Here is a 25,384-nt window from a genome sequence, read left to right on the forward strand (position 1 = left end):
ATGTGCGGATGGTACCCGGGTCTGGAGAAGAGGACACTCTCATCCAGACCTGGGTACCATAGTACCTGTAAAAAAAAAGAATTTAAAATAAAAATAAAACATTATACTCACCTTCTGATGGCCCCCGGTCTCCTCAGTGATGCGTACTGGCTCCCCGGCGGCTCGCGATGGTCTAAAAGGACCTTCCATGACGTAATTTAGTCATGTGACGTGTCACGCGAACGCTGACGTTGGCGGTCGCGTGACCTGTCACATGACTAAATGACGTCATGGAAGGTCCTTTTAGACCATCGCGAGCCGCCGGGGAGACTGGAGAAGGAGACCAGGGGCCATCGGAAGGTGAGTATATGCTTTTTTTAAAAAAATTTACCATTCTTATTCTTTTTTTTTAACTAACTTGGTCACACGATATAAATCCATGCCGGTTGCATGGATTTATATAGTGTGACCAAGTTGTCAAGCACTTTTCCAAGTGATGCTAAAATTGCTTGGAAAGCGCTTGACAACCCGCATGCGGAAATGCATGTGAAGAACGCTTCACATCCTCATGTCGCTGGAAGGAAAACGCATGTACAATCCGCATGTACAATCCGCATGTGTTTTTTCTGCCAGGGAGATGCAGAAACGCTCAGGAAAAATCCGGAGCATTTCTGCATCGTGGGCACATAGCCTTATAAGTAATATAAAAAAGCAAAATGAAATGTCAGACAAGCTGAAAAAAAGCAAAATATACACAAAGCAGCCAAAGGTACCGTATATCATTTGTAACAAAGTTATAACAACAACGTTGCAACAAGTTCTGCTTGTCAGTATGTATTACAGGGTAACACTGGTCCCGGGAAACGTTCTAGAATGTTGGCAACGTTGTTATATTCCTGTAATTCTACAGCCGTATCGTGCACATTCATAGAAAATTATTACTAATAAGAAGTGAAATTGCAATATCAAAGATCATTATTGTTATTTCAGCCGTTTCGCTGGAGTGATTGTTCCTCAGTCTAGGTACCTGGCAATGACTAATTAATACAGTGCTGGTAGAGTAAAGCAGAGCTGTTGTAGTGTCTGACACTGGAAGCCTCAGCATTGCTAAGCAACGTCCTTTTCAATGGTGATGCCTTCTAATGCCTCTCCCCATGTCTCCCTAGCAACCAAATAAACAGAAGAAAGCGCAGACAATCATGGCAGCATTGCTCTCCTGATAATATACATGCATTATAAGCATTTTCTGAAAAATCTAATAGATGCGATCTTCACCTGGCATTAGGGATTATCCTCACACCCCTTATTTCTAAGCAGTATCAGATGCTGGATCTTTACCCGGAAGCGATCACACAGCGCTTCAGAAGTCATGTCTCACACGTAAGTACAGGCTATTCCCATTCTCTATAAGAAGCCAGGAATCTATGAAATCCCCTCGAGTATTTGAGGGCTGAGGTTGACACTATACATTTTTGTGGTTTAAAAAAAATGACTTAATATTGTGGAAATTTTGAAATGTCGTCTGCAAGCACATTATTGCATAAGAAAATAATAGTCGCATAAACATAATACTTGCATATTCACCCAAAAACTGTTTTTTTATTTGTATTATATTTATTGTCATATATTTAACATTGTACCAAAATGGAAATTATAGGGCTACATAAACTAAATGATCCAGAATTTTTACTTAATTTTTGCCAAAAAAAAGATGTGTGTTTCATGCCTTGCACATCATTTATTAACACATTAGGAACGTGTTTAGATGTTCATCAAGGTTCCATGGCCTAAATCGTGAACTCTGGTGCAAACCAGTGGCATGTGTGATGCCAACACCTGGGTCAAGAAAAGCACTTTGTACCCCCCACTTATGCACCATTAACTAGAGATGAGCAGATCCAGCAAAATTTGAATTCACCTGTTCACGTGGAAATTTGATTCGCAGAGAAGTTGTTATCTACAAATTTAATGCCCCTTATTATGTCCTGGGGATGTAAAAAAAAAATAAAAAAATCATTATACTCACTTTACCGCTCACCTCTCCAGCCCCTCTGCTCTTTATCGCCACCCTTCCAGTCCTCATTGCATCTTCGGATCGCTGTCAGTCACACTGAAATTCTTGGGTCTGTCATGAAAGACTAGAGCTTCTGTGTTTGATATGCCCAAAAGGGTTCTGCAAATGCACCCGAAAAGGTTAGGGCGCAAGCTGTGATGTAATGATGTCTCGGCATTGGCTGTGACCACTGTGGACACATGCGCAGAACCCTCCCAGGCATATCAAACCTTGAAGGAGAGGTGAAGGGTGCCATAAATATAAGGATTTTTTTACATTTTGCTGGCCTTTTATGGTTAAGAAAAAAGGTCCAGCTGCCGGGATCTTCCTGAATCAGTGCAGAAGTGAAATACAAAAAAATGTGCATTTTGGCAAATGCAGAGCTTTGTAAAATTTAGATACAATTTAATTCCACTAGCATTTATTCGCTCATCTCTACTGTCAACAGTCTCTACCTGACCAGCACTGAACTGTTTACTCCACAAGCAGCCTAAGGCTGAGTTCACACGATGCGTTTTTCATGCGTTTCCACGGCGTTTTTGCAGTTGCGTAAACGCCGCGGAAACGCATTAAAAACGCATGGTAGAAGGGCAGCAATGTTCCCCAATGGAAATCCGCATGTGCTGTGCCCATGATGCGGATTTTTCCGCAGCGTAAACGCTGCGGTCAAAAATCTGCAGCATGTCATTTAATTTTGCGGAAACGCTGCTCTTTTGCCGCCATTGACTTGCATTAGACCGCATGGAATCCGCATCACTGTATATGTTGATGCGCTTTTCATGTGGTCTAATGTGCGGATGGTACCCGGGTGTGGATGAGAGGACTCTCATCCAGACCCAGGTACCATTAAAAAAAAAAAGAATAAAATAAAAAATATATATATTGTCACCTTCTGACGGCCCACGCAGCGCTCCTGCTTGGTTCCCGGCACTTCGGGGTTGAATGAAGAAGGACCTTCGCTGACATCAGAGTCATGTGACGGGTCACGTGACGCTGACGTCGGAAGGTCCTAAAGTCTTCACTGCCGGCAGCCGGGACCGAGCGAAGCAGGACACCGGGGGCCATCAGAGGGAAAAGTATATATTTATTTTTTATTTTTTGACATTCACACACTATATAAATCCATGTCGGTTGCATGGATTTATATAGTGTAAAGTTGACAAGCACTTTCCAAGTGATGCTAAAATCGCTTGGGAAGCGCTTGTCAACCCGCATGCGGAAATGAAAGTGAAGAACGCTTCATTTCCGCATGTCCCTGGCAGGAAAAACGCATGTACAATCCACATGCACAACCCGCATGCGTTTTTTCCTGCCAGAGAGATGCAGAAACGCTCAGGAAAAAATCCTGAGCATTTCTGCATCGTGTGCACATACCCTAAGGCTAAGTTCACATAAACGTACATTACATTTGTCTATTCCATTCAGGGTCCATTTGCATCAGTTATTTAAAGTGATGGTTAAAATACAGCTGCCATTTCACCTGAAGCAGTCAAGCTTGTTTTTCCTCTTTTGCTAGCCGCCTTGGTGTTAACTTGGTGACATCCTATTCCTTCTCACTCTGACTAAATGTGAACCAGGCTCGGGATGAGCCGAAACGTCTTGTATTATTGAAAAGTCACAGTTTTCTATTATTAAAGACACAGTTATCTACTTTATTTATCAAAATTTACCACTGATGGAAATAATCACAAGAGTGATGTAGCTTACGGTAACTTTTTTATAAATCGACACCCAGGCAAACTCCTAAATAATCAGTGTGGCCCCTCTGTTTTCTCTTGTATCATAACCATTTTAATTAAACCCAATTTCAAATATGATTTTTAGCTCCAAATACATGTATTTAAGAAAAAAAATAATTTGGCCCCAAAATTGAAATTCCCTTTAATGCATCAAATCCTTTTTACACAATAATTAAATTGTAGACAAGCTGTATGAAAATGTGAACATTCATCATTTGCATTTTTTTAAAGTAACTTTCCTTTTTTGATGTTAAATTCATCAAAATGGCGCATGTGTTTCCTGAATTTGACTCAAAGTAAAAAAAAAAGGGCTTTCTGCCTTTCTCTGTTTTTGCGATTCCTGGTACCAAAATCGCAAAAAATTGCGCAAAAATGATTGCATACTCAAAAATACATAAAAAAAAGTTGAGCCAAATTTTGCAACTTTTAAAAAGTGAAAACATCTGGAATTGCTAGACTCTGCCTACTGAGCAGATAACATAAAAAAACAGGGGAGCAAAAATGTCTCAAAAAGAAAAATGAATTGGGTGCAAACAAAAAAGGCACAAAACACATAAAACAAACCAAAAAAAAGGCATAAAGAAAATGATGAATCAGGGCCATAGCCTTTAGCAGCTTCCATTTAGTCCCTTCCCCACTTATACACCACTGTCTACACAGTCTTCACTCACTTAAGGTAGGTTTACATTAATTGGTGGCAACTATGAAACAACTCCAGATTGGCTAAATGATTGCCGATTGAAGGTAATTTAATAGCCAGTAGATAGGATGAACACAAAATAGCAATTCTGCCATTCTTGTTATTTTAATATTTTGTAAGACGTTTACTTTACTTTACTTTCAACACATTTTTCACAAATCAATAATAAAGGTAAATTTAAGAAACTTTGTAATACATCTGATCAGAGACATCTGCTTCTTTCCCCACTTATAAGATACTTCTTCCTCCTTGCCGTCTGAACTTTACATCCACTCTTTAAAAAAACAGCTGAAGTCCATCTTGTTTAGACAAGATTGCCAACTGTGATGTTAAGTGACACTGCCCATTATACTCTATGGAGAGAGGAACACATTCAAGAAACAAGGAGAGGGAGACACTGATTGAGCTGAGCTCTCTAACAAGTCTTTTACCTCACCCTAGAACTTGATTCACATCCAGGCAGCTCAGCACCGCTTTATAATGTGTTCCATGCTGCTGCTGCTGCTTGTCTCTATGTATATAAAAGGAAAGAAGAGCAGGAATCCATCACTGTGTGCTGTGCAGTGCTTTGTATAAGAGACATCACAGCAGCTTGTCTCCTCCCACCAGCTCAGAGTCAATTGCCAATTAAGAGAAAGGGCTGCTGATGGGAACACTTGTTCACACATTTAGTATTTGGTCAGTATTTTACATGAGTATTTGTAAGCAAAAACCAGGAGTGGAAGAATCAGAGGAAAAGTATAATAGAAACACGTCACCACTTCTGTATTTATCACCCACCTCTGGTTTTGGCTTAAAAGTACTGAGGTAAAATACTGACCAAATACTGAACATGTGAATGTGGTCTAAGGCTATAAGTTGTAATATTGCCAGATATAGTGTTATTATTCATCATGTATAGGACGGCTTCTTCTGAAAAGTTACTTGAAACTTATAAATTTAGTTCATACATACCAAAGGAAAAATTAATTCATCTTTATTAGGAATTACATAAAATAGTTCAGAAAAACAAGGGCAGTGTGGATAAGGAAAGCGACATCAGCCGGGACCAGTGGAGGATCAGCGCAAATGAATCATACAAAAATGTGTAATGTTGGTAATATTATAATGAAAATAGTAATATGAAGGTATGGACACATGTTATTGGATAATACATTTTAACTTTGGTGTGCATGAATTTTATTCATATATTTATGTCTTCATATACCAAGTTTGCGGCCATTACATTACTTACTGCTTATGTACATTATTGATTTAATTTTTTATTTTACATATCTACCTTCATGTAAATTCAGTTTTCTCAATTGTGCAGAAAAGTTACTTGAAAGTATGGTTATGCTTTACAGATGTTATCCAGTCTCAGAAGAAAAGTCAGCAATCACTCTATGCAGAGTGCCGAATTGTGACAATGTGCAATGCGCACACTAATACAAGTCACTACTAGTATACCCTGTGTGGGTGGTCAGTAACGTGACTGGATGTGTGCAATTTGGGTACTTGCAGTCATATGCCAACTAGCCTCACCCAGCTTCTCTCAGTAGAAGAGAATAGAGAGAGGAGAAGGAGTCTAGTTGGCATGTGACTGCAAGTATGCAAATCGCATACATCCAGTCACATGACAGCCCACCCCATGGGTAATACAAGGGAACATTCACAGTGTGCACATAGCATACTGTCACGATTCAACAGTCAATAGTCACATAGAGTGACTCCAGAATTTTCTTCTGAGATCAGACAACTCCTTTAAATAGTGGAATCAATGTATAGCTCTGGTCATTACTAGTGCAGTGATGCCAATTATGTCTTTCTTTTTATTACTTTTTATTTTTTTATAAAATAAAACAATATACAGTGGAAAGTGGAAAATGTTTTTTTTGGCAGGCATTTTTTATTTTGACAAATTTTGGAGGTTATTTTTTTTGGGGGGGAGGGAGGCTGCTTGGAATTGAACATATGAGTCTGATCATTCTTGTCATTTCACTATGGCAATGTATTGTGCCTGTCAGTGTAAGACTACTACATTATACATTTATGCATATCATTAGGCATAATGGTTGTATTATTAGGGTTTCATAGGTGTTATAAGATTTTGGCCATGGGGGCCATTGTTGGCACAATGTCAGAGGTGGGGATGTGAGTGCTGCACCTATTACAAAAGAAATCAGAAATGGGTTAAAGCCTCCATTTTTTTTAGCCACATCAAACCTCAAAACTCAGATCACATCTTGTGGGATGATTGTGTGATGCCTCCTGTTTGTTGACGTGACAGTTATTGCCCCTTGTCGCAAACTGAAATGGACAGAATCCTAGAACTGAGAGATGTTAGGTTATCACTCCAGAAGATCGCAACGCGTGTAAGCTGGGATGTTAGCACTGTTCAACGTTGCATGTTCCATGGCCTGCAGCATCTCCAGACTTGTCTCCCAACAAGCACACCTGAAATGTCATTGTTTGACAGTGGATATTGATGATTTCTGTGCCCAAGTGCATGCAGCGTGCAGAACATTCCTCAGACAACCGTTAATAACCTCACTGGCCAATAGAAGGTTTATAAAGTCCCTTTGGTGACATAATCCCAGTGAGCGCCTTCTAAGATCTATAATTTGTTTATCTTTTTCCATCAACATAACTGTATGATGGCTGTTTTCTGCAGGAAGAAGAAAAAAAATTACACTTTTTTATTGTTTGGGTTTTGTTTTTATGTAGTTCACTTTACAGTAAAAATGACAAACTTTGTCCTAGGGGGTCACTACAGTTATGATACAATTTATGCAGTTTTTAGTAGTTTTTGAAGTTTTTTTGTGCCACATTGACAGCCAGGAAACTTTCTGATTTCTTTTTAGGTAAAGTCAAGTGACAAAAAAAGTAGAGATTATGTTGTTCCAACCACAGCAGTTAGACCCGGGTGCCAGCTCGATAATACAGTTGGCACCCACACTCCCACACTATATGGAGCTTGCATAGCACCTGAGCCTGTTCCATAAATGCAGCGTACACATCCTTTATACATATACAATGGGGGAAATAAATATTTGATACGCTGCCTATTTTGCAAGTTATTCCACCTACAAAGAATGGAGAGATGTGTAATTTTTATCATAGGTACACTTCACCTGTGAGAGACCGAATCTAAAAATAAAAAACAGAAAGTCACATTGTATGATTTTTACATACCGTATTTTTCGGACTATAAGACACACTTTTTTCCTCCAAAATTTTGGAGGAAATTAGGGGGGGGGACTTATAGTCGGAATACTAACCATAGTATATACTATATACTGTGGGTGGTGGTGGGGCTTGGGGGGAGCGGCAGCGGTGGAGGAGCAGGACACAAGAGGCAACAGCCACCTGCTGCAGCCTACCCTGTGTCTGCTGCTAAAGAAAATGAATATTCACTGCTCCCCATGCCCACTGCTTCCTACGCCGGGACTGTGTGCGTGGGGAGCAGTGACCATTCACTCTCCTTAATAGCGCACACACTGTAGCCGCAGCACGGCTCCTGATGTGCTCGGTGGTCAGGTTGCCCCCTTTTAAAGCTTATGAATATTCACTATGTGGCACCCCAGGGTTCTGGTTACCACAGTAATAGCAATATTACGTCTGTGAGCAGGTGGGAGGTCTCCTGGTCAGGAATCCTAAGCATGCCACACCTCCTGCCCAGTCCTGGGAGGGGAAGAACTTCCCCTATATAAACTGGGGCTGAGGTGGGGTTAGGGGAGAACACAGACAGAGACAGAGACACAGTCTGGTCTGGTGTGGAGCAGTTGCAGGGAAAGTGACAACAGGAGCCCTGTAGGAGCAGGAGTGAGTGCCAGAGGCTGGAAGCTAGATAGCTCGCCTTGGCTGAAGAGATCTCACCGGACACGGAGTCCGAGGCTGTGGGGACTGTTCCATACCCAGCAGCAGAAACCGACCGGCAGGGGATTTCAGGTCCTCTGGCCAAGAAACCCGAAGGCACGGTCACACGCAAGGGACCAGCACCACCGTCGTGGAGCGGAGGCTACCAGAAGGCCCCGAGTCACCGGCCATACGGGTGAGCACCACACGGTACACTCAGGGACGTGGGCTACTTTTACCCGCTTCTAGCAAGGTAGCCAAGAAGAGTACAGTTAGTTGGGGAGGCCTACAACTCCGCCTGGCCAGGGGAGATCCTGTCTGCTCACGGACTGACCAGACCCCGACCGCTAGCCAGTACTCCCGGGAGGGTCTATCTTTGTCACCAGTAAAGACCCTGAACTACACCGCACCGTCTCTGAGTGGTTCCTGGTGCCTGCGTGCAATTCTACCATCCGCATCATCCACGTCCGCTGCCCTGAGGCCATACCCCTCCCGTTGGGGGTTATACTACCCACGCTGCACAACTGTACCACCGGCCTCAGCGGTCTGCCCTGCAGCGGCGGTTTCGTAACCGCATTCAACGGGTGGCGTAGTCGAACAATATCACATCTGCCACTAAAAACATCGCCACTTAGTTTGACACCCTGGGCACGGACCGGGTCACCGCCACGAGGACTACCACCCCCAACAGATCCGGCTCCGGGTATTCCCCAAACATGGCCCAGGGGGCGCGTCAACCTTTGGCATAGTCGGCAGGATCTCGTGCCCGCAACCACCGGGAACTGCGTGCCTGAAAAAGACTGTTAAACTTACCTGTGGTGAAGATTCCCGCCATCCGACGCCATCTTTTGCCTTCTTCCCGCCATCCGTGGAGTTTTCCCGCCATTGGACGCCATCTCGAGGACGCCGCGCGAGAAGAAGAGGGGCGTGGACTCTGAAAGCGCGCGAGAACTGAAGCCCCGCCTCACGTCCGGACGTTGCGTAAGGTCCTGGAAGGAGCCCAGCAGATGCCGACGTCACAGGAGCGCGACGGAAGGTCCTCAACCCTGACGATCCACTGCGGAGCCGCGGCCTACGGAAGAGGATCATCGCAAGGTAGGCCACGGTCCACTAGGGGGGAGGAGGATGTCGGATACGGAGGAGAGCTTCACTGCCACAGCCACCGCCAGCACCACCGCTGCGGCAGTCATGCCTTTCACCATGCCCTATATCCCGGGGGCAGCCTGGCTACCCCAGTACTCAGGGGAGTCACATACCCTAAATGACTTCAGAGAAAGGCTGGATGGCCTCTTCCAGGTGTACCCCCTCACAGAAGAGCAAAAAGTGAGCATCCTGGTGGCTCAATTAACAGGGGCAGCCCAAAGGGAGGTAAAGTCCTGGCCACTTGGGAGGAGGAGGACTGTCGCAGAGATACTAGCCCGGCTGAAGGACACCTTTGATACCCGTACCTCAGCCGAGATCAAGCTTAGATTCTACGGGTGCAAGCAGCGAGCACATGAGAATATAAGGGACTATGCACTAAACCTACAAGAGGCCCTGAGAGCCATTAAGCAGGCCGACCCTGACGGCGTGGGAAATGAAGACAAGCTGTTGACTGAACAATTTATAGAGGGTCTACATTGCAATGCCAACCGAACCCAGTTGCGGGCAATGGCCTTACAGGACCCTCATCTGGACTTTGCACAGTTCAAGGACAGAGCCATCCGGGTGCTCCGAGAACCGGCACCAGGTGGCGCTGTGACCCACAAACGCCCTGCTACCACTTACCACCAGGAGGCGGCGCCCTTGTCGGCAGGGCCTGTGGGAGCTGATGCGCAGGCTTTAAACAATGACCCGGCTACAGACCTGCACCATCAGGTCCAAGAGCTAACTAAAAGCGTTGCCGCGCTAACCCGAACTGTGCAGTCTTTACAGGTTTCTACTCCAGGGAAGATCCAGCTGGCATCCAGACCGGAGGATATCCCGTGGCGCCGACCAAGGAGGACCCCACCGGCCAGAGGAAGACCCAGCGACCGATACAATGAGGACGGACAACCCATCTGCCGCCGCTGCAATCAACCCGGACATATGGCAAGGTACTGTCCTTTAAAACTGGCACAACCTGGAGTAGAGGGCCAACCCCTAGGAATAAGATCACCAGGCCCATCGAACTGGCATGGCAAATACGTGGGAGGACGTCCAGTCTTGCCTGTGGTACTGGATGGCATTCCTATGAGTGCCCTACTTGACACCGGGTCACAGGTCACCACCATCCCGTACGTGCTCTTCAAGCAGTACTGGAATGACTCGGATATAACCCGCTACCCAGACGACGACTTGAGTATCATCGCCAGCAATGGTCAGCCCGTGCCACAGATCGGATTTAAAGACATGACCATTAAAATCGGTAAAGTCGAACTGGCAGCACAGGGACTGATCATTGTAGACATTGACAAGCGCGAGAGTCACCCAAAGATAACTCTAGGAACTAATGTGATTGAAAATTGTCTTGCAGAGGTGATTCTCATTTTACAGCAGGTTGCCAAGAACGCCAGCTCCGGCCAGCAGCGAGTGCTCCAAAAAGAGATCCGGGCACTGATGCGACGGCAACAGGTGGAACTCTCCGGTGGTGAGATTGGTAGCGTGAGAATGTGTGACCCTTTCCCTATTGCCATGCCCCCGAAAAGTGAAATGATGATTTGGTGCCGGGCCGCTATTGGTCTGAGAGGTAGAGATTACCAGGCAATGGTAGAACCAGTCTACTCAGATAGTAGGCCCACCATTTTGACGGCACGGGGGGTGGTTGATGTACGCCATGGGAGGGTGCCCGTTCGCATAATAAATATTGGGAAGACGGAAGTGTACCTGCCCCGGTATGCTACGCTAGCCAAATTGTATACCATCAACCAAAATTCTGTACAGTCTGTGGAACCCTTGCCTCCATCTCATCCAGAGGAAGGTAACGGCTCTAAGCAACAAATGGAGGACTGGTGTCAGCAACTGCATTTGGGTACTGACTCCACACCCGCTCACCAAAAGCAGGGAGTCTACCGGGTGATCCAGGAATACGAGAGAGTGTTCAGTAAACACCCGCTAGACTTCGGGCGAGTGAAGGGAGTGGAACATCACATCCCCACGGGAGACCATCCTCCTATAAAAGAGAGGTATCGTCCCGTACCCCCTGCACATTACCAACACGCCAAGGGGATGCTTAGAGACATGAAGGAGGCTGGGGTAATCAGGGATAGCTGTAGCCCCTGGGCAGCTCCACTAGTCTTGGTTAAAAAGAAAGACAACACTATGAGAATGTGTGTAGATTACCGGAAAATCAACCGTATCACACACAAAGATGCGTACCCCTTACCAAGGATAGAGGAGTCTTTGGCTGCTTTAAAATCTGCTAACTTCTTCTCCACTTTGGATCTCACTAGCGGGTACTGGCAGGTTCCTGTAGCAGAGGCGGACCGGGAGAAGACCGCATTCACCACCCCGATGGGACTTAGCGAGTTTACCTGCATGCCGTTCGGACTCTGCAACGCACCAGGAACCTTCCAACGATTGATGGAATGCTGTCTGGGACACCGGAACTTTGAGACGGTCCTGCTGTACCTGGACGATGTTATAGTTTATTCCAAAACCTACGAGGACCACCTGAAACACCTGGCGGAAGTGTTTGAAGCCCTGGCAAACTACGGTCTGAAGGTGAAACCATCGAAGTGTCACCTGCTAAAACCAAAAGTGCAGTACCTGGGACACGTGGTGAGTGCTGACGGAGTGGCTCCCGACCCTGATAAGATCACCGCGATTAAGGAATGGCCAAGACCCTCCAGCGTAAAGGAAGTGCGGCAGTTCCTCGGGTTGGTAGGCTACTACCGAAGATTCATTCCCGGTTTCACCAAAAAGGCAGCTCCTATGCAGGACCTCCTGATAGGCCAGTCCAGGAAGGCCAAGAACCAGAAGCCGCCCTTCAGATGGGAGAAGCTGGAAGAAGAGTCCTTCCGCCAGCTGAAGATGGCCCTCACGGGGGATGAAATCCTGGCGTACCCTGATTACAGCCAGCCCTTTATCCTCTACACCGACGCAAGTAACATCGGGCTAGGAGCCGTACTGTCCCAGATCCAGCAGGGGAGAGAACGGGTAATTGCTTACGCCAGCCGAAAACTGCGACCCACCGAAAGAAACCCTGAGAATTACAGCTCATTCAAGCTAGAGTTCCCGGCAGTAGTGTGGGCAGTCACCGAACGCTTTAAGCACTACCTCGCTTCTTCCCGGTTCACCGTGTACACGGATAACAACCCGTTGACACACCTGGACACTGCAAGACTCGGTGCCCTGGAGCAGAGATGGATGGCCCGCCTGACCAACTATGAGTTCACGATCAAATACCGGGCAGGACGCTCCAATACCAACGCGGATGCCTTGTCCAGAATGCCAAACCTACCGGACGTAGGGGAAGATCCAGGGGAACTGGAAGAAGTTGAACTCCCCGCGTTTCACCGTCATGGGACTACCCAGTATTCCCACCGTGTAAGGGGTAAGCAATCCGCTACGTTCAACCCCTTACCTCATTACAACTGGGCAGAAACGCAAGACAGTGACCCCGCCGTCCGACTGGTGAAGGAGATGCTGACTCGGCCAGATGCCCGCCTTGACCCAGACGCTCCAGTAGGAGACCAAGCAACTGTGGGCTGAGAAGAGTCGACTGTTCCTTTACAAGGGGAAGTTGTGCCGCAGAATGGTTAACTCCCGGACGCATGAACTGATCTGGCAAGTAGTGGTGCCAAGAAGAGACGCGGCTATGGTACTGGAGGCATACCACGACGGAGCTGGGCACTTCGGATGGAAGAAGCTGGAGTTCCTGCTGCGCGGGCGGTTCCACTGGGTAACCATGAGAGGAACCATCGAGAGGTGGTGCAGAGACTGTGGCCCATGCACCCTAAGAAGGAAGGACCGTGCCAGCCAGAAGACCCCCCTGCAGTCCATCATCACCAGGCAGCCGTTGGAACTGGTAGCCTTGGACCATGTAAAACTGACCCCCAGCAGAAGTGGCTACGTCTATGCGTTAACCATCGTGGATCACTACTCCCGGTTCTTGGTTGTAGTCCCCGTCAAGGACTTAACGGCTCAAACAGCAGCTAGAGCCTTCCAGCAGCACTTCTGCCGTCCACACAGATACCCAGAGCAGGTGCTGACAGACCAAGGACCTGCCTTTGAAGCGGAAGTCTTCCAGGAGTTCTGCACTCTGTATGGCTGCCGGAAGATAAGAACAACACCCTATCATCCGCAAACCAATGGACTCTGCGAGAAGATGAACCAGGTGGTGATAGACCTTCTGAAAACATTGCCCCTGGAAGAACGCAGTCTGTGGCCTGAGAAACTGCCTGATCTGGTGGACCTATACAACCACATCCCAGTAGGTTCTACCAACTGTACCCCGGCTTACCTAATGAGAGCAAGACCTGGTAAGCTGCCTGTTGATCTGGATATGGGAGTCCTGACACCCGAGGACACTTCACCAGAAGCAGACTGGGACACAGAGAGGCAGCTGCAGTACCGGAAAGTACAGGAGAGCGTTGAGCGAAGTCTCTGTCAAGCAAGAGAAAGACAGGAGAAGACGTACAACCAGTATGCTCCCGCTGTTCCCCTGGTACCTGGAGAGCAGGTCTTGAAGAGGAAAAGACGGCTCCACAAGTTGGACGACCAGTGGGAGAAGGACCCGTACACCGTACTGCCCTCAAGCCATGAAAACCCGAAAGTCTGCACAATCAGTAAGGATGGAGGAGAAACCACAGCCACTGTCTCCTGAGATCACCTGAAGAAGTGTCCCGAGCAGCTACGAAACCCTGAAGAAGATCAAGAAAACCCTCGACCCGCAGAGAAAAGGGAAGAGATGGTCAGTACTGTACTCGGAGACTTCCCTCGGTCTTGGACACAAGTAAATGGCGCTGTTGTGGTACCCGTCCTCACCTTCCTCCAGCCAGCATCCCAAGTGCCTACGGAAAAACAGGTAGAGCTGGAAGAGCAGCCGGTCCAGGAAGCAGAAGACCCCACACAAGCAGACCAGGAGAATCGACCCTCTGCTTATAGTGAGCCTGCCGTGCCCCTAGTGAGCCAAAGAGTCCGTAGACAGCTGCCCAGCTTACCTTTAACAGCTCCTGCACCCTGTAGTGCAGGACCAGTTAGTGAGCTCCGTAGGTCCACTAGAGCCACTAGAGGCCAGTTGCCCGTACGTTGGAGGATCTAAAGTGTTTAGACTGTTTTATTAATATTTACCTGTTTACTGTTGCTTGTAAATAATTATGTTTTTCCAGTTATTTTATAGGTATCTTTTGTGGATTTACTAGAACTTTATTGTATATATGTTTGGAGCGTAACCCAGGAACGGACTAAAGACTGTTAAAGACTCGGGGCAGGACAGACCCCTACCTGGTTACGGCTCACTGTTCTTTGGTGAAATGGACACCCTTTTGCTTCAAAAATTGCACCCGGTTGCGGACACGCCGTGACCACTTTAACATGTTTTTCCTTATTGTATTGTTCCTGTTTATACCCTGTTATGTTTTCAAAAATATGTTTAGTCCCGGAGTACTAAATTTTACTAGGGGGGAATGTGGCACCCCAGGGTTCTGGTTACCACAGTAATAGCAATATTACGTCTGTGAGCAGGTGGGAGGTCTCCTGGTCAGGAATCCTAAGCATGCCACACCTCCTGCCCAGTCCTGGGAGGGGAAGAACTTCCCTTATATAAACTGGGGCTGAGGTGGGGTTAGGGGAGAACACAGACAGAGACAGAGACACAGTCTGGTCTGGTGTGGAGCAGTTGCAGGGAAAGTGACAACAGGAGCCCTGTAGGAGCAGGAGTGAGTGCCAGAGGCTGGAAGCTAGATAGCTCGCCTTGGCTGAAGAGATCTCACCGGACACGGAGTCCGAGGCTGTGGGGACTGTTCCATACCCAGCAGCAGAAACCGACCGGCAGGGGATTTCAGGTCCTCTGGCCAAGAAACCCGAAGGCACGGTCACACGCAAGGGACCAGCACCGCCGTCGTGGAGCGGAGGCTACCAGAAGGCCCCGAGTCACCGGCCATACGGGTGAGCACCACACGGTACACTCAGGGACGTGGGCTACTTTTACCCGCTTCTAGCAAGGTAGCCAAGAAGAGTACAGTTAGTTGGGGAGGCCTACAACTCCGCCTGGCCAGAGGAGATCCTGTCTGCTCACGGACTGACCAGACCCCGACCGCTAGCCAGTACTCCCGGGAGGGTCTATCTTTGTCACCAGTAAAGACCCTGAACTACACCGCACCGTCTCTGAGTGGTTCCTGGTGCCTGCGTGCAATTCTACCATCCCCATCATCCACGTCCGCTGCCCTGAGGCCATACCCCTCCCGTTGGGGGTTATACTACCCACGCTGCACAACTGTACCACCGGCCTCAGCGGTCTGCCCTGCAGCGGCGGTTTCGTAACCGCATTTGTGGCACCCCAGGGGTCTGGTTTCCACAGTAACAAGCAATGTTATGTCTGAGAGCAGGTGGGAGGTCTCTTGGTCAGGAATCCTATGCATGCCACACCTCCTGCCCAGTCCTGGGAGGGGAAGGACTTCCCCTATATAAACCTGGGGCTGAGGCAGGGTTAGGGAGTTCAGAGGGAGAGTGCAGCCAGGAGGGCTGACAGGGAGCTGTGGCTCCGGCTGGGCCCAGCTCCTGGGCCATGCCAGAAGTAGAGAAGAGAAGCAGCATAGGAAGAAACAACAGGAGCTCTGTGGGAGCAGTGTTACAAGGAGTCAGGGGCTGGCAGCTGCAGAGCTCGCCCTGACTGAGAAGATTTCTTACCGGACCCGGAGTCCGAGGCTGTGGGGACTAACTCCTACCCAGCAGCAGAATCCGTCAGGCAGGGGATTTCAGGTCCTCTGGCCAAGAAACCCGAAGGCACGGTCACACGCATGGGACCAGCACCGCCGTCATGGAGCGGAAGCTACTAGAAGGCCCCGAGTCACCGGCCATACGGGTGAGCACCACACGGTACACTCAGGGACGTGGGCTACTTATACCCGCCTCTAGCAAGGTAGCCAGGAGAGTACAGTCAGTTTGGGAGGCCTACAACTCCGCCTGGCCAGGGGAGATCCCATCTGCTCAAGGACTGACCAGGCCCCGATCGCTAGCCAGTACTCCGGGAGGGTCTATCTTTGTCACCAGTAAAGACCCTGAATCACACAGCATCGTCTCTGAGTGATTCCTGCTACCCCCATCATCCACGTCGGCTGCCCTGAGGCCATACCCCTCCCGTTGGGGGTTATACCATCTACGCTGCACTATCCTACCACCGGCCTCAGCGGTCTGCCCTGCAGCGGCAGCTCCATAGCTGCATTCAACGGGTGGCGTAGTCGTCCTACATCTACCGCTGATACAGCGCCACTTAGTCTGACTCCCTGGGCACGGACCGGGTCACCGCCACGAGACTACAACCCTCAACAGATCCGGCTCCGGGTAAGCTCCCGCCTGCGCAACGCAGCGCGACACAGGCCCAGGGGCGCGTCAACTTTGGCGTAGTCGGCAGGATTTCGTGCCCGCAACCACCGGGTACTGCGTGCCTGAAAAGCAAAGACTGTTCAAACTTACCAGTGGTGAGGTTTCCCGCCATCCGGCGCCATCTTCTGCCTTCTTCCCGCCATCCGCGAAGTTTTCCCGCCATCCGGCGCCATCTTCGGCCTTCTTCCCGCCATCCGTGGAGTTTTCCCGCCATTGGACGCCATCTTGAGGACGCCGCGCGGGAAGAAGAGGGGCGTGGACTCCAAAAGCGCGCGAGAACTGAAGCCCCGCCTCACGTCCAGACGTCGCGTAAGGTCCTGGAAGGAGCCCAGCAGACGCTGACATCACAGGAGCGCGACGGAAGGTCCTCAACCCTGACGATCCACTGCGGAGCTGCGGCCTACGGAAGAGGATCATCGCAAGGTAGGCCACGGTCCACTAGGGGGGAGAAGGATGTCGGATATGGAGGAGAGCTTCACCGTTTCAACCCCCGCCAGCGCCACCGCTGTTGCGGTCATGCCTTTCACCATGCCCTATATCCCGGGGGCAGCCTGGCTACCCCAGTACTCAGGGGAGTCACATACCCTGCATGACTTTAGAGAAAAGCTGGATAGCCTCTTCCAGGTGTACCCCCTCACAGAGGAGCAAAAAGTGAGCATCCTGGTGGCCCAATTAACCGGGGCAGCCCAAAGGGAGGTAAAGTCCTGGCCACCTGGGAGGAGGACTGTCGCAGAGATACTAACCCAGCTAACCGAGGAGGAGCTGCAGTACTACCAATACGAGGAAAGCCAAGAGGACCCGGACGGGTCTGAGGACTACCCTCAGGAGGGAGCACAAAGAGGACATAGCTACTGAAGGGAAGTAGCGTGAATAAAGAGCTGTAAATAGTTACCCGTAAGGGTACAAGGACTGCTGCTAATTAAAATATGGTCCCCGTTGGGATTAGTGAAATGTTCCCCATGTGCCCCTATCTTAAACCAGGCTGAGGACTGTGAGCAGCCATTCCTTATCCCCACTGACCGAGGACTGAGAGCGGTCGTTCTTTCCCTCTACCTGGCCGAGGACTGAGAGCGGCCATATCCTGTAAATAATTATGTGTTTCTAGTTATTTATAGGAGTCCTTGGTGGATTTACCGGGAATCCTTGTACATGGTTGGAGCGTAACCTAGGAATGGACTAAAGACTGTTAAGGACTCGGGGCAGGACAGACCCCTACCTGGTTACGTCTCCCTGTTTTGGTGAAATGGACACCTTTGTTTTCTTCAAAGACTGCACCCGGTTGCGGACACGCTGTAACCATCTTCATGTGTTTTTCTTATTGTATTATTATTGTTTATACCTTGTTATGTTTTTCTAAAAATATGTTTAGTCCCGGAGTACTAAATTTCACTAGGGGGGAATGTGGCACCCCAGGGGTCTGGTTTCCACAGTAACAAGCAATGTTATGTCTGAGAGCAGGTGGGAGGTCTCTTGGTCAGGAATCCTATGCATGCCACACCTCCTGCCCAGTCCTGGGAGGGGAAGGACTTCCCCTATATAAACCTGGGGCTGAGGCAGGGTTAGGGAGTTCAGAGGGAGAGTGCAGCCAGGAGGGCTGACAGGGAGCTGTGGCTCCGGCTGGGCCCAGCTCCTGGGCCATGCCAGAAGTAGAGAAGAGAAGCAGCATAGGAAGAAACAGCAGGAGCTCTGTGGGAGCAGTGTTACAAGGAGTCAGGGGCTGGCAGCTGCAGAGCTCGCCCTGACTGAGAAGATTTCTTACCGGACCCGGAGTCCGAGGCTGTGGGGACTAACTCCTACCCAGCAGCAGAATCCGTCAGGCAGGGGATTTCAGGTCCTCTGGCCAAGAAACCCGAAGGCACGGTCACACGCATGGGACCAGCACCGCCGTCATGGAGCGGAAGCTACTAGAAGGCCCCGAGTCACCGGCCATACGGGTGAGCACCACACGGTACACTCAGGGACGTGGGCTACTTATACCCGCCTCTAGCAAGGTAGCCAGGAGAGTACAGTCAGTTTGGGAGGCCTACAACTCCGCCTGGCCAGGGGAGATCCCATCTGCTCAAGGACTGACCAGGCCCCGATCGCTAGCCAGTACTCCGGGAGGGTCTATCTTTGTCACCAGTAAAGACCCTGAATCACACAGCATCGTCTCTGAGTGATTCCTGCTACCCCCATCATCCACGTCGGCTGCCCTGAGGCCATACCCATCCCGTTGGGGGTTATACCATCTACGCTGCACTATCCTACCACCGGCCTCAGCGGTCTGCCCTGCAGCGGCAGCTCCATAGCTGCATTCAACGGGTGGCGTAGTCGTCCTACATCTACCGCTGATACAGCGCCACTTAGTCTGACTCCCTGGGCACGGACCGGGTCACCGCCACGAGACTACAACCCTCAACAGATCCGGCTCCGGGTAAGCTCCCGCCTGCGCAACGCAGCGCGACACAGGCCCAGGGGCGCGTCACATTCAACGGGTGGCGTAGTCGAACAATATCACATCTGCCACTAAAAACATCGCCACTTAGTTTGACACCCTGGGCACGGACCGGGTCACCGCCACGAGGACTACCACCCCCAACAGATCCGGCTCCGGGTATTCCCGAAACATGGCCCAGGGGGCGCGTCAACTTCAACCCACTCCCATGGGTTGTAGTGAATATTCATGGTCTTTAATAGCGGGAACACAGACCACCGAGCACAGCAGGAGCCACGCTACAGCTACAGTGTGGCCGCTATTAAGGAGAGTGAATGGTCACTGCTCCCCACGCACACAGTCCCGGCGTAGGAAGCAGCGACTATTCCGGCACAGCATCTCAGTGTGAGGGCACATGGCGGTGACGCCATGCGCAGCTCACACAGTGAGAGTGTCGGCAGCAGAGCGGGACGCAGCGCTGGAGGAGAAAGGAGGTGAGTGTAACTGTTTATTTTTGTGTGTGCAGTGTGATGGTGATTAGGGGGTGCCAAGCATACCAGGATGGGGATCAGGAGGGCCATGCATTACCAGGATGGGGTTCAGGAGGGCCATGCATTACCAGGATGGGGATAAGGGGGTGCATGCATTACCAGCATGGGGATCAGGAGGGGCTTGCATTAGCAGGATGGGGATCAGGGGGCCATGCATTACCAGGATGGGGATTAGGGGGGCCATGCATTACCAGGATGGGGATCATGGGTGCCATGCATACCAGGATTGGGATCAGGGGTGTCATGCATACCAGGATGGGGATCAGGGGGTGCCATGCATACCAGGATGGGGATAAGGCGGTGCCATGCATACCAGGATGGCGATCAGGGGGTGCCTTGCATATCAGGATGGGGATCAGGGGGTGCCTTGCATACCAGGGTGAGGATCAGGGGGTACCATGCATATCAGGATAGGGATCACATGCATACCAGGATGGGGGATCATGGGTGCCATGCATACCAGGACGGGGATCAGGGATGCCATGCATACCAGGATGGGGATCAGGGGGTGCCAAGCATACCAGGATGGGGATCAAGGGGGCGAAGCATACCAGGATGGGGATCAGGGCGTGCCAAGCATACCAGGATGGGAATCAAGGGGTGCAAGCATACCAGGATGGGGATCAAGGGGTGTCATGCATACCAGAATGGGTATCACAGGTGCTATGCATACCAGGATGGGGATCAAGGGGCGCCATGTGTTAGAACCCTACTGTTAGTTTTTTCTATCTTGTGTTTTGCGGTCACGTGACCATCTGCCTATATATTTCAGCTCCGCCCTTCTGGCTTTGCTGGACTTCAGTGTTGTTTGACTGTTTTGCTAGCCTGGTGCTTCGGTGCCTATCTCTGTCAGTTTGCTTGGTACTCTGGGACCTCTAGTACTTTTTGTCAGTTTGTCTTTTGTGTTCTACAACAATTTTTGTTTAGGAGGTGTCCCATTTTTGTCCCAGTCCTTAGTTCTTTTAGGGACCCCTCCCTTAATTCTATAGATCTTCGTTCAGACTAGCCGAGGACTAAGGCGGGTCTGTTCACTAGGAACAGGCAGCTCGCTACATCGTAGGGATTCAGCTTAGTCTTACTGTAGGGACAGCTTTCCCCTATCTTTCCTTAGTTCTTGTTGCAGATCATAACAGTAAGTCCAGCCCAAAAAAACTAAAAGGAAAGAAATTCGGGGATCAGTATGGTTTCCATCCAGGAGTTGGCTCAACGCCTGCAGGGATTGTCTCTGGAGGTGGCCGAGCTTCAGCAACACGTGAGTAGCTGTCCTGGAGCACATTTTGTCGAACCCAAGGTAGGACTGCCTGATGTTTTTTATGGTAAACAGCAAGATTTTTTTTCCTTTAAAAATGCTTGTTTGTTATATTTTTGTTTGAGACCAAGATCCTCTGGGAATTAATCACAGCGCATTGGTTTTATTATGTCACTTTTGCGCAAAGAACCACAGGGTTGGGCCTTTTCTCTCCAGCCTAATGATCCGTGTTTAAGTTCTGTTGAAGAATTTTTTTCTGCTATGGGGCTATTATATGACGATCCTGATCGAATCTCATCTGCTGAATCAGAACTTAGATGTTTTAATCAGGGGTCGGATGATGTTGAAAATTATTGCACACACTTCAGGAGATGGGCCTCAGAAGTTAAATGGAATGATTCTGTGCTGAGTTGTTTATTTCTTGCTGGTCTGAGTGAAAGGGTTAAGGATTTGCTAATTTCATTCCCTGCACCTGAGACTCTGCAGGAAGCTATGCAGTTAGCTGTTTGTGTGGACAGGAAACTGAGGTCCAGGGTGAATGATGTAAAAACTCCTGTAACGTCAGGTCCTAGTTTCCAGAAAATCTGCTCTGACAGCGGAGAACCTATGGAGGTGGGGGCAATGTCACACCGCTCTCAGGAAAGAGACCGGAGATTCGCTGAGGGTTTATGTCTTTATTGTGGTAAAGCTGATCATTTGATTAAGTATTGTGAGCGTCGTTTAAGTAAAGAAAAAAAAAAGGTCAGTTACGCCCGTATAGCTTGTTTACGCTCTGCAGGAGTATTTCTTTCTGGGAGTACTACTCTGCAGGGAGATTTGATTGAATTTCAGGTATTTGTGGATTGTGGTTCAACACTTAATGTGATTGATAAAGGGTTTTTGGAAAACCTTAAATTGAAATCCAAACCTTTGTCATCACCTATTTCTGTGGTTGCAATTGATAACACTCCTTTGAAATGTATTACTCACAAGACTGCTGCATTTTCCCTCACTATCAATGGAGTTCACCAAGAAATTTTGGACTTGGTTGTTTTGGATAATTTGCCCTCTCCAGTTGTTCTAGGATTGCCTTGGTTAAAACTGCACAATCCTTTATTGGACTGGTCTACTAATGTGATTAAGTCTTGGAGTCCGAAGTGCTATGATAAATGTTGTAATGGTCGCATTGTGGCTGTGGAAAAAGGGGAATTACCTGTACCTATTCAAGATTTTTGGAAGGCGCTAGATTTCCTATTCAGGTTTTCACAGATCATAAGAATTTGATCTATCTGGATGCTGCCAAGCGCTTGAATGCCCGTCAAGATAGGTGGGCACTTTTTTTTCTCGGTTTCATTTTTCTGTTACCTATATCCCTGGTACTAAGAATGTTAAAGCCGATGCTTTATCTCGCAGCTTCTCTCCTATGGTCGGTGCCGAGGAGGAGGAGAGCATTTTACAGAAAGGAGTTGTGGTGGCGGCTTTGGACTCCGTTTTGGAGAATGGGATTCTGAAAGCTCAAGATGATGCTCCATCTAACACTCATGGGAGGTTGTTCGTGCCTAGAGCCTTTAGGAGAGATTTGTTTGTGGAGTGTCATGAGTCTCTGTTGGCAGGTCATCCAGGAATTTCAGAGACTAAGAGACTGATCAGTCGCAGTTTTTGGTAGCCTGGATGGCAGAAGGAAGTCATCAAGTGGGTGCATCAGTGTACTGTGTGCGCTAGGTCAAAGGCTTCACATACTCCTGCGGCGGGGTTGCTTTGCCCTCTGGAGGTTCCTAGTGCGCCTTGGACGCATCTCACTATGGATTTTATTACTGATCTTCCTGTGTCCGAGGGTTTTACTGTCATCTGGGTGGTCGTGGACCGTTTTAGTAAGATGTGTCATTTGGTTCCATTCATTAAGTTGCCCTGCACCAAGACACTCGCTAAGGCGTTTGTTAAGGAGATTGTCAAGCTCCATAGTGTTCCCACGGATATTGTTTCTGATAGAGGACCTCAGTTTGTGGCTCGCTTTTGGCGTGCTTTTTGTGACAGGTTGGGAGTCCATTTGTCATTTTCGTCTGGTTATCATCCTGAGTCTAATGGACAGACTGAAAGAAAGAACCAGGATGTTGAACAGTTTTTGCGTTGTTTTGTGGCAGACAATCAAGAGGTGTGATTGGAGTTTCTGCCTCTCGCAGAATTTGCTCTTAACAATCATACATCCTCCTCTGCTGGGTGTTTTCCTTTTTTTTGTTGTACTGGGAGACATCCGTCTTTTTTTTCATTCTCCAAATTGGGGTCGGCGGTGCCGGAGGAGGAGAATTTTTCCGGTGATTTGGAGAGAGTTTGGACTAATGTACGTTGTAACCTTCAAGAGGCTAACAAAAAGTCCAAGAAGTATTTTGACAGGAGACGTAAAGAGGTTTTGTTTACTGTGGGTGACATGGTTTGGTTGTCCTCGAAGAACCTGCGGTTGAGGATTCCCTCTAAAAAACTGGGTCCTAAGTTTGTGGGTCCATTTAAAGTGCTTCAGGTTGTTAACCCGTCTGCTGTTAGGTTGGATGTCCCTACTTCCTGGAAGATTAATCCTGTGTTTCATGTTTCCTTGTTGAAAAAAGCTGACGTATCTGATAGGGACGTCACTATCACAGTTCCTCCTGTGGTGGAAGACGCCGAATATGAAATTTCGCGTATCTTGAATTCTAGATGGCATAGAGGGAGATTACAGTATCTTGTCTCCTGGAAGGGTTTCGGTCCCGAAGACAACTCCTGGGGAAGGACGGATGATGTCTCTGCTCCTAGGCTTGTTAAAGCTTTCCACAGGAGTTTTCCGGATAGGCCTGGGCCTGGAGGATCCGGAGGATCCTCATAAAAGAGGGGGTACTGTTAGAACCCTTCTGTTAGTTTTTTCTATCTTGTGTTTTGCGGTCACGTGACCATCTGCCTATATATTCCAGCTCCGCCCTTCTGGCTTTGCTGGACTTCAGTGTTGTTTGATTGTTTTGCTAGCCTGGTGCTTCGGTACCTATCTCTGTCAGTTTGCTTGGTCCTCTGGGACCTCTAGTACTTTTTGTCAGTTTGTCTTTTGTGTTCTACAACAATTTCTGTTTAGGAGGTGTCCCATTTTTGTCCCAGTCCTTAGTTCTTTTAAGGACCCCTCCCTTAATTCTATAGGTCTTCGTTCAGACTAGCCGAGGACTAAGGCGGGTCTGTTCACTAGGAACAGGATTCAGCTTATTCTTACTGTAGGGACAGCTTTCCCCTATCTTTCCTTAGTTCTTGTTGCAGATCATAACACCATGATTACCAGGATGGGGATCAGGGGTGCCATGCATACCACCAGGATGGGGATCAAGGGGTGCCATGCATACCAGGATGGGGATCAGGGGGTGCCATGCATACCAGGATGGTGATCAGGGGTGCCATGCATACCAGGATGGGGATGAGGGCTGCATATGGGGATGGGGGCCACTTATAACAGGAAGGAGGGGGGTATATATACCAGGATGGAGGATATTAATAGAATTGGGCGACATTACCCCTATAACAGTGTCAGCAACAGACCCCCTCCCCCATAACAGTGCATCATGACCACATTTTATGCTTAATTTTTTTTTCTATTTTCTTCCTCTAAAACATAGATGCGTCTAATGGTCCAGTGTGTCTTATAGTCCGAAAAATACGGTAATTAAATTGAATTTTATTGCATGAAATAAGTATTTGATCACCTACCAACCAGCAAGAACTCTGGCTTTCACAAATCTGTTAGTTTTGTTTAAGAAGCCCTCCTACTCTGCACTCATTACCTGCATTAATTGCACCTGTTTGAACTCGTTACATGTATAAAAGACACCTGCGCACACATTAAATCAATCACACTCCAACCTCTCCACCATGACCAAGACTAAAGAGTTGTCTAAGGACACCAGGGACAAAATTGTAGACCTGCACAAGGCTGGGCTACAGGACAATAGGCAAGCAGCTTGGTGAGAAGGCAACAACTGTTGGCGCAATTATTATAAATTAGATGAAACACAAGATGGTTGTAAATCTGCCTCGATCTGGGGTTCCATGCAATATCTCACATCGTGGGTTAAGGATGATTCTGAGAAAGGTCAAGAATCAGACCAGAACTACACGGGAGGACCTGGTCAATGACCTGAAGAGAGCTAGGACTACAGTCTCAAACATTACCGTTAGTAACACACTACACTGTCATGGATTAAAATCCTGCAGGACACGCAAGATTCCCCTGCTCACGCCAGTACATGTCCAGTTCCATTTGAAGATTGCCAATGACCATCTGAATGACCCAGAGGAGGTCATGTTGTCAGATGAGACCAAAATAGAACTTTTTGGTATCAACTCCACTCGCCGTGTTTGGAGGAAGGATGAAT

The 25,384-nt window shown here is 48.5% G+C and overlaps 1 protein-coding gene across 1 annotated transcript in view; it reads left to right on the forward strand.

Annotated features, from left to right (window-relative positions):
• Positions 1 to 1,121: 1,121 nt before the first annotated feature.
• Positions 1,122 to 25,384, forward strand: part of DRC11 (dynein regulatory complex subunit 11) — a 330,184-nt gene continuing 305,921 nt past the window's right edge. The window contains exon 1 of the mRNA XM_073646703.1: positions 1,122 to 1,359. Within this exon, the coding sequence (XP_073502804.1) occupies positions 1,349 to 1,359 (11 nt within the window). The 5' untranslated portion in view covers positions 1,122 to 1,348. The remainder of the gene's footprint in view (positions 1,360 to 25,384) is intronic.

Source organism: Phyllobates terribilis, unplaced genomic scaffold, assembly GCF_046119375.1.
Source record: "Phyllobates terribilis strain yellow unplaced genomic scaffold, ASM4611937v1 Scaffold_9__5_contigs__length_417890890, whole genome shotgun sequence".
Taxonomy (NCBI): Eukaryota; Metazoa; Chordata; class Amphibia; order Anura; family Dendrobatidae; genus Phyllobates; species Phyllobates terribilis.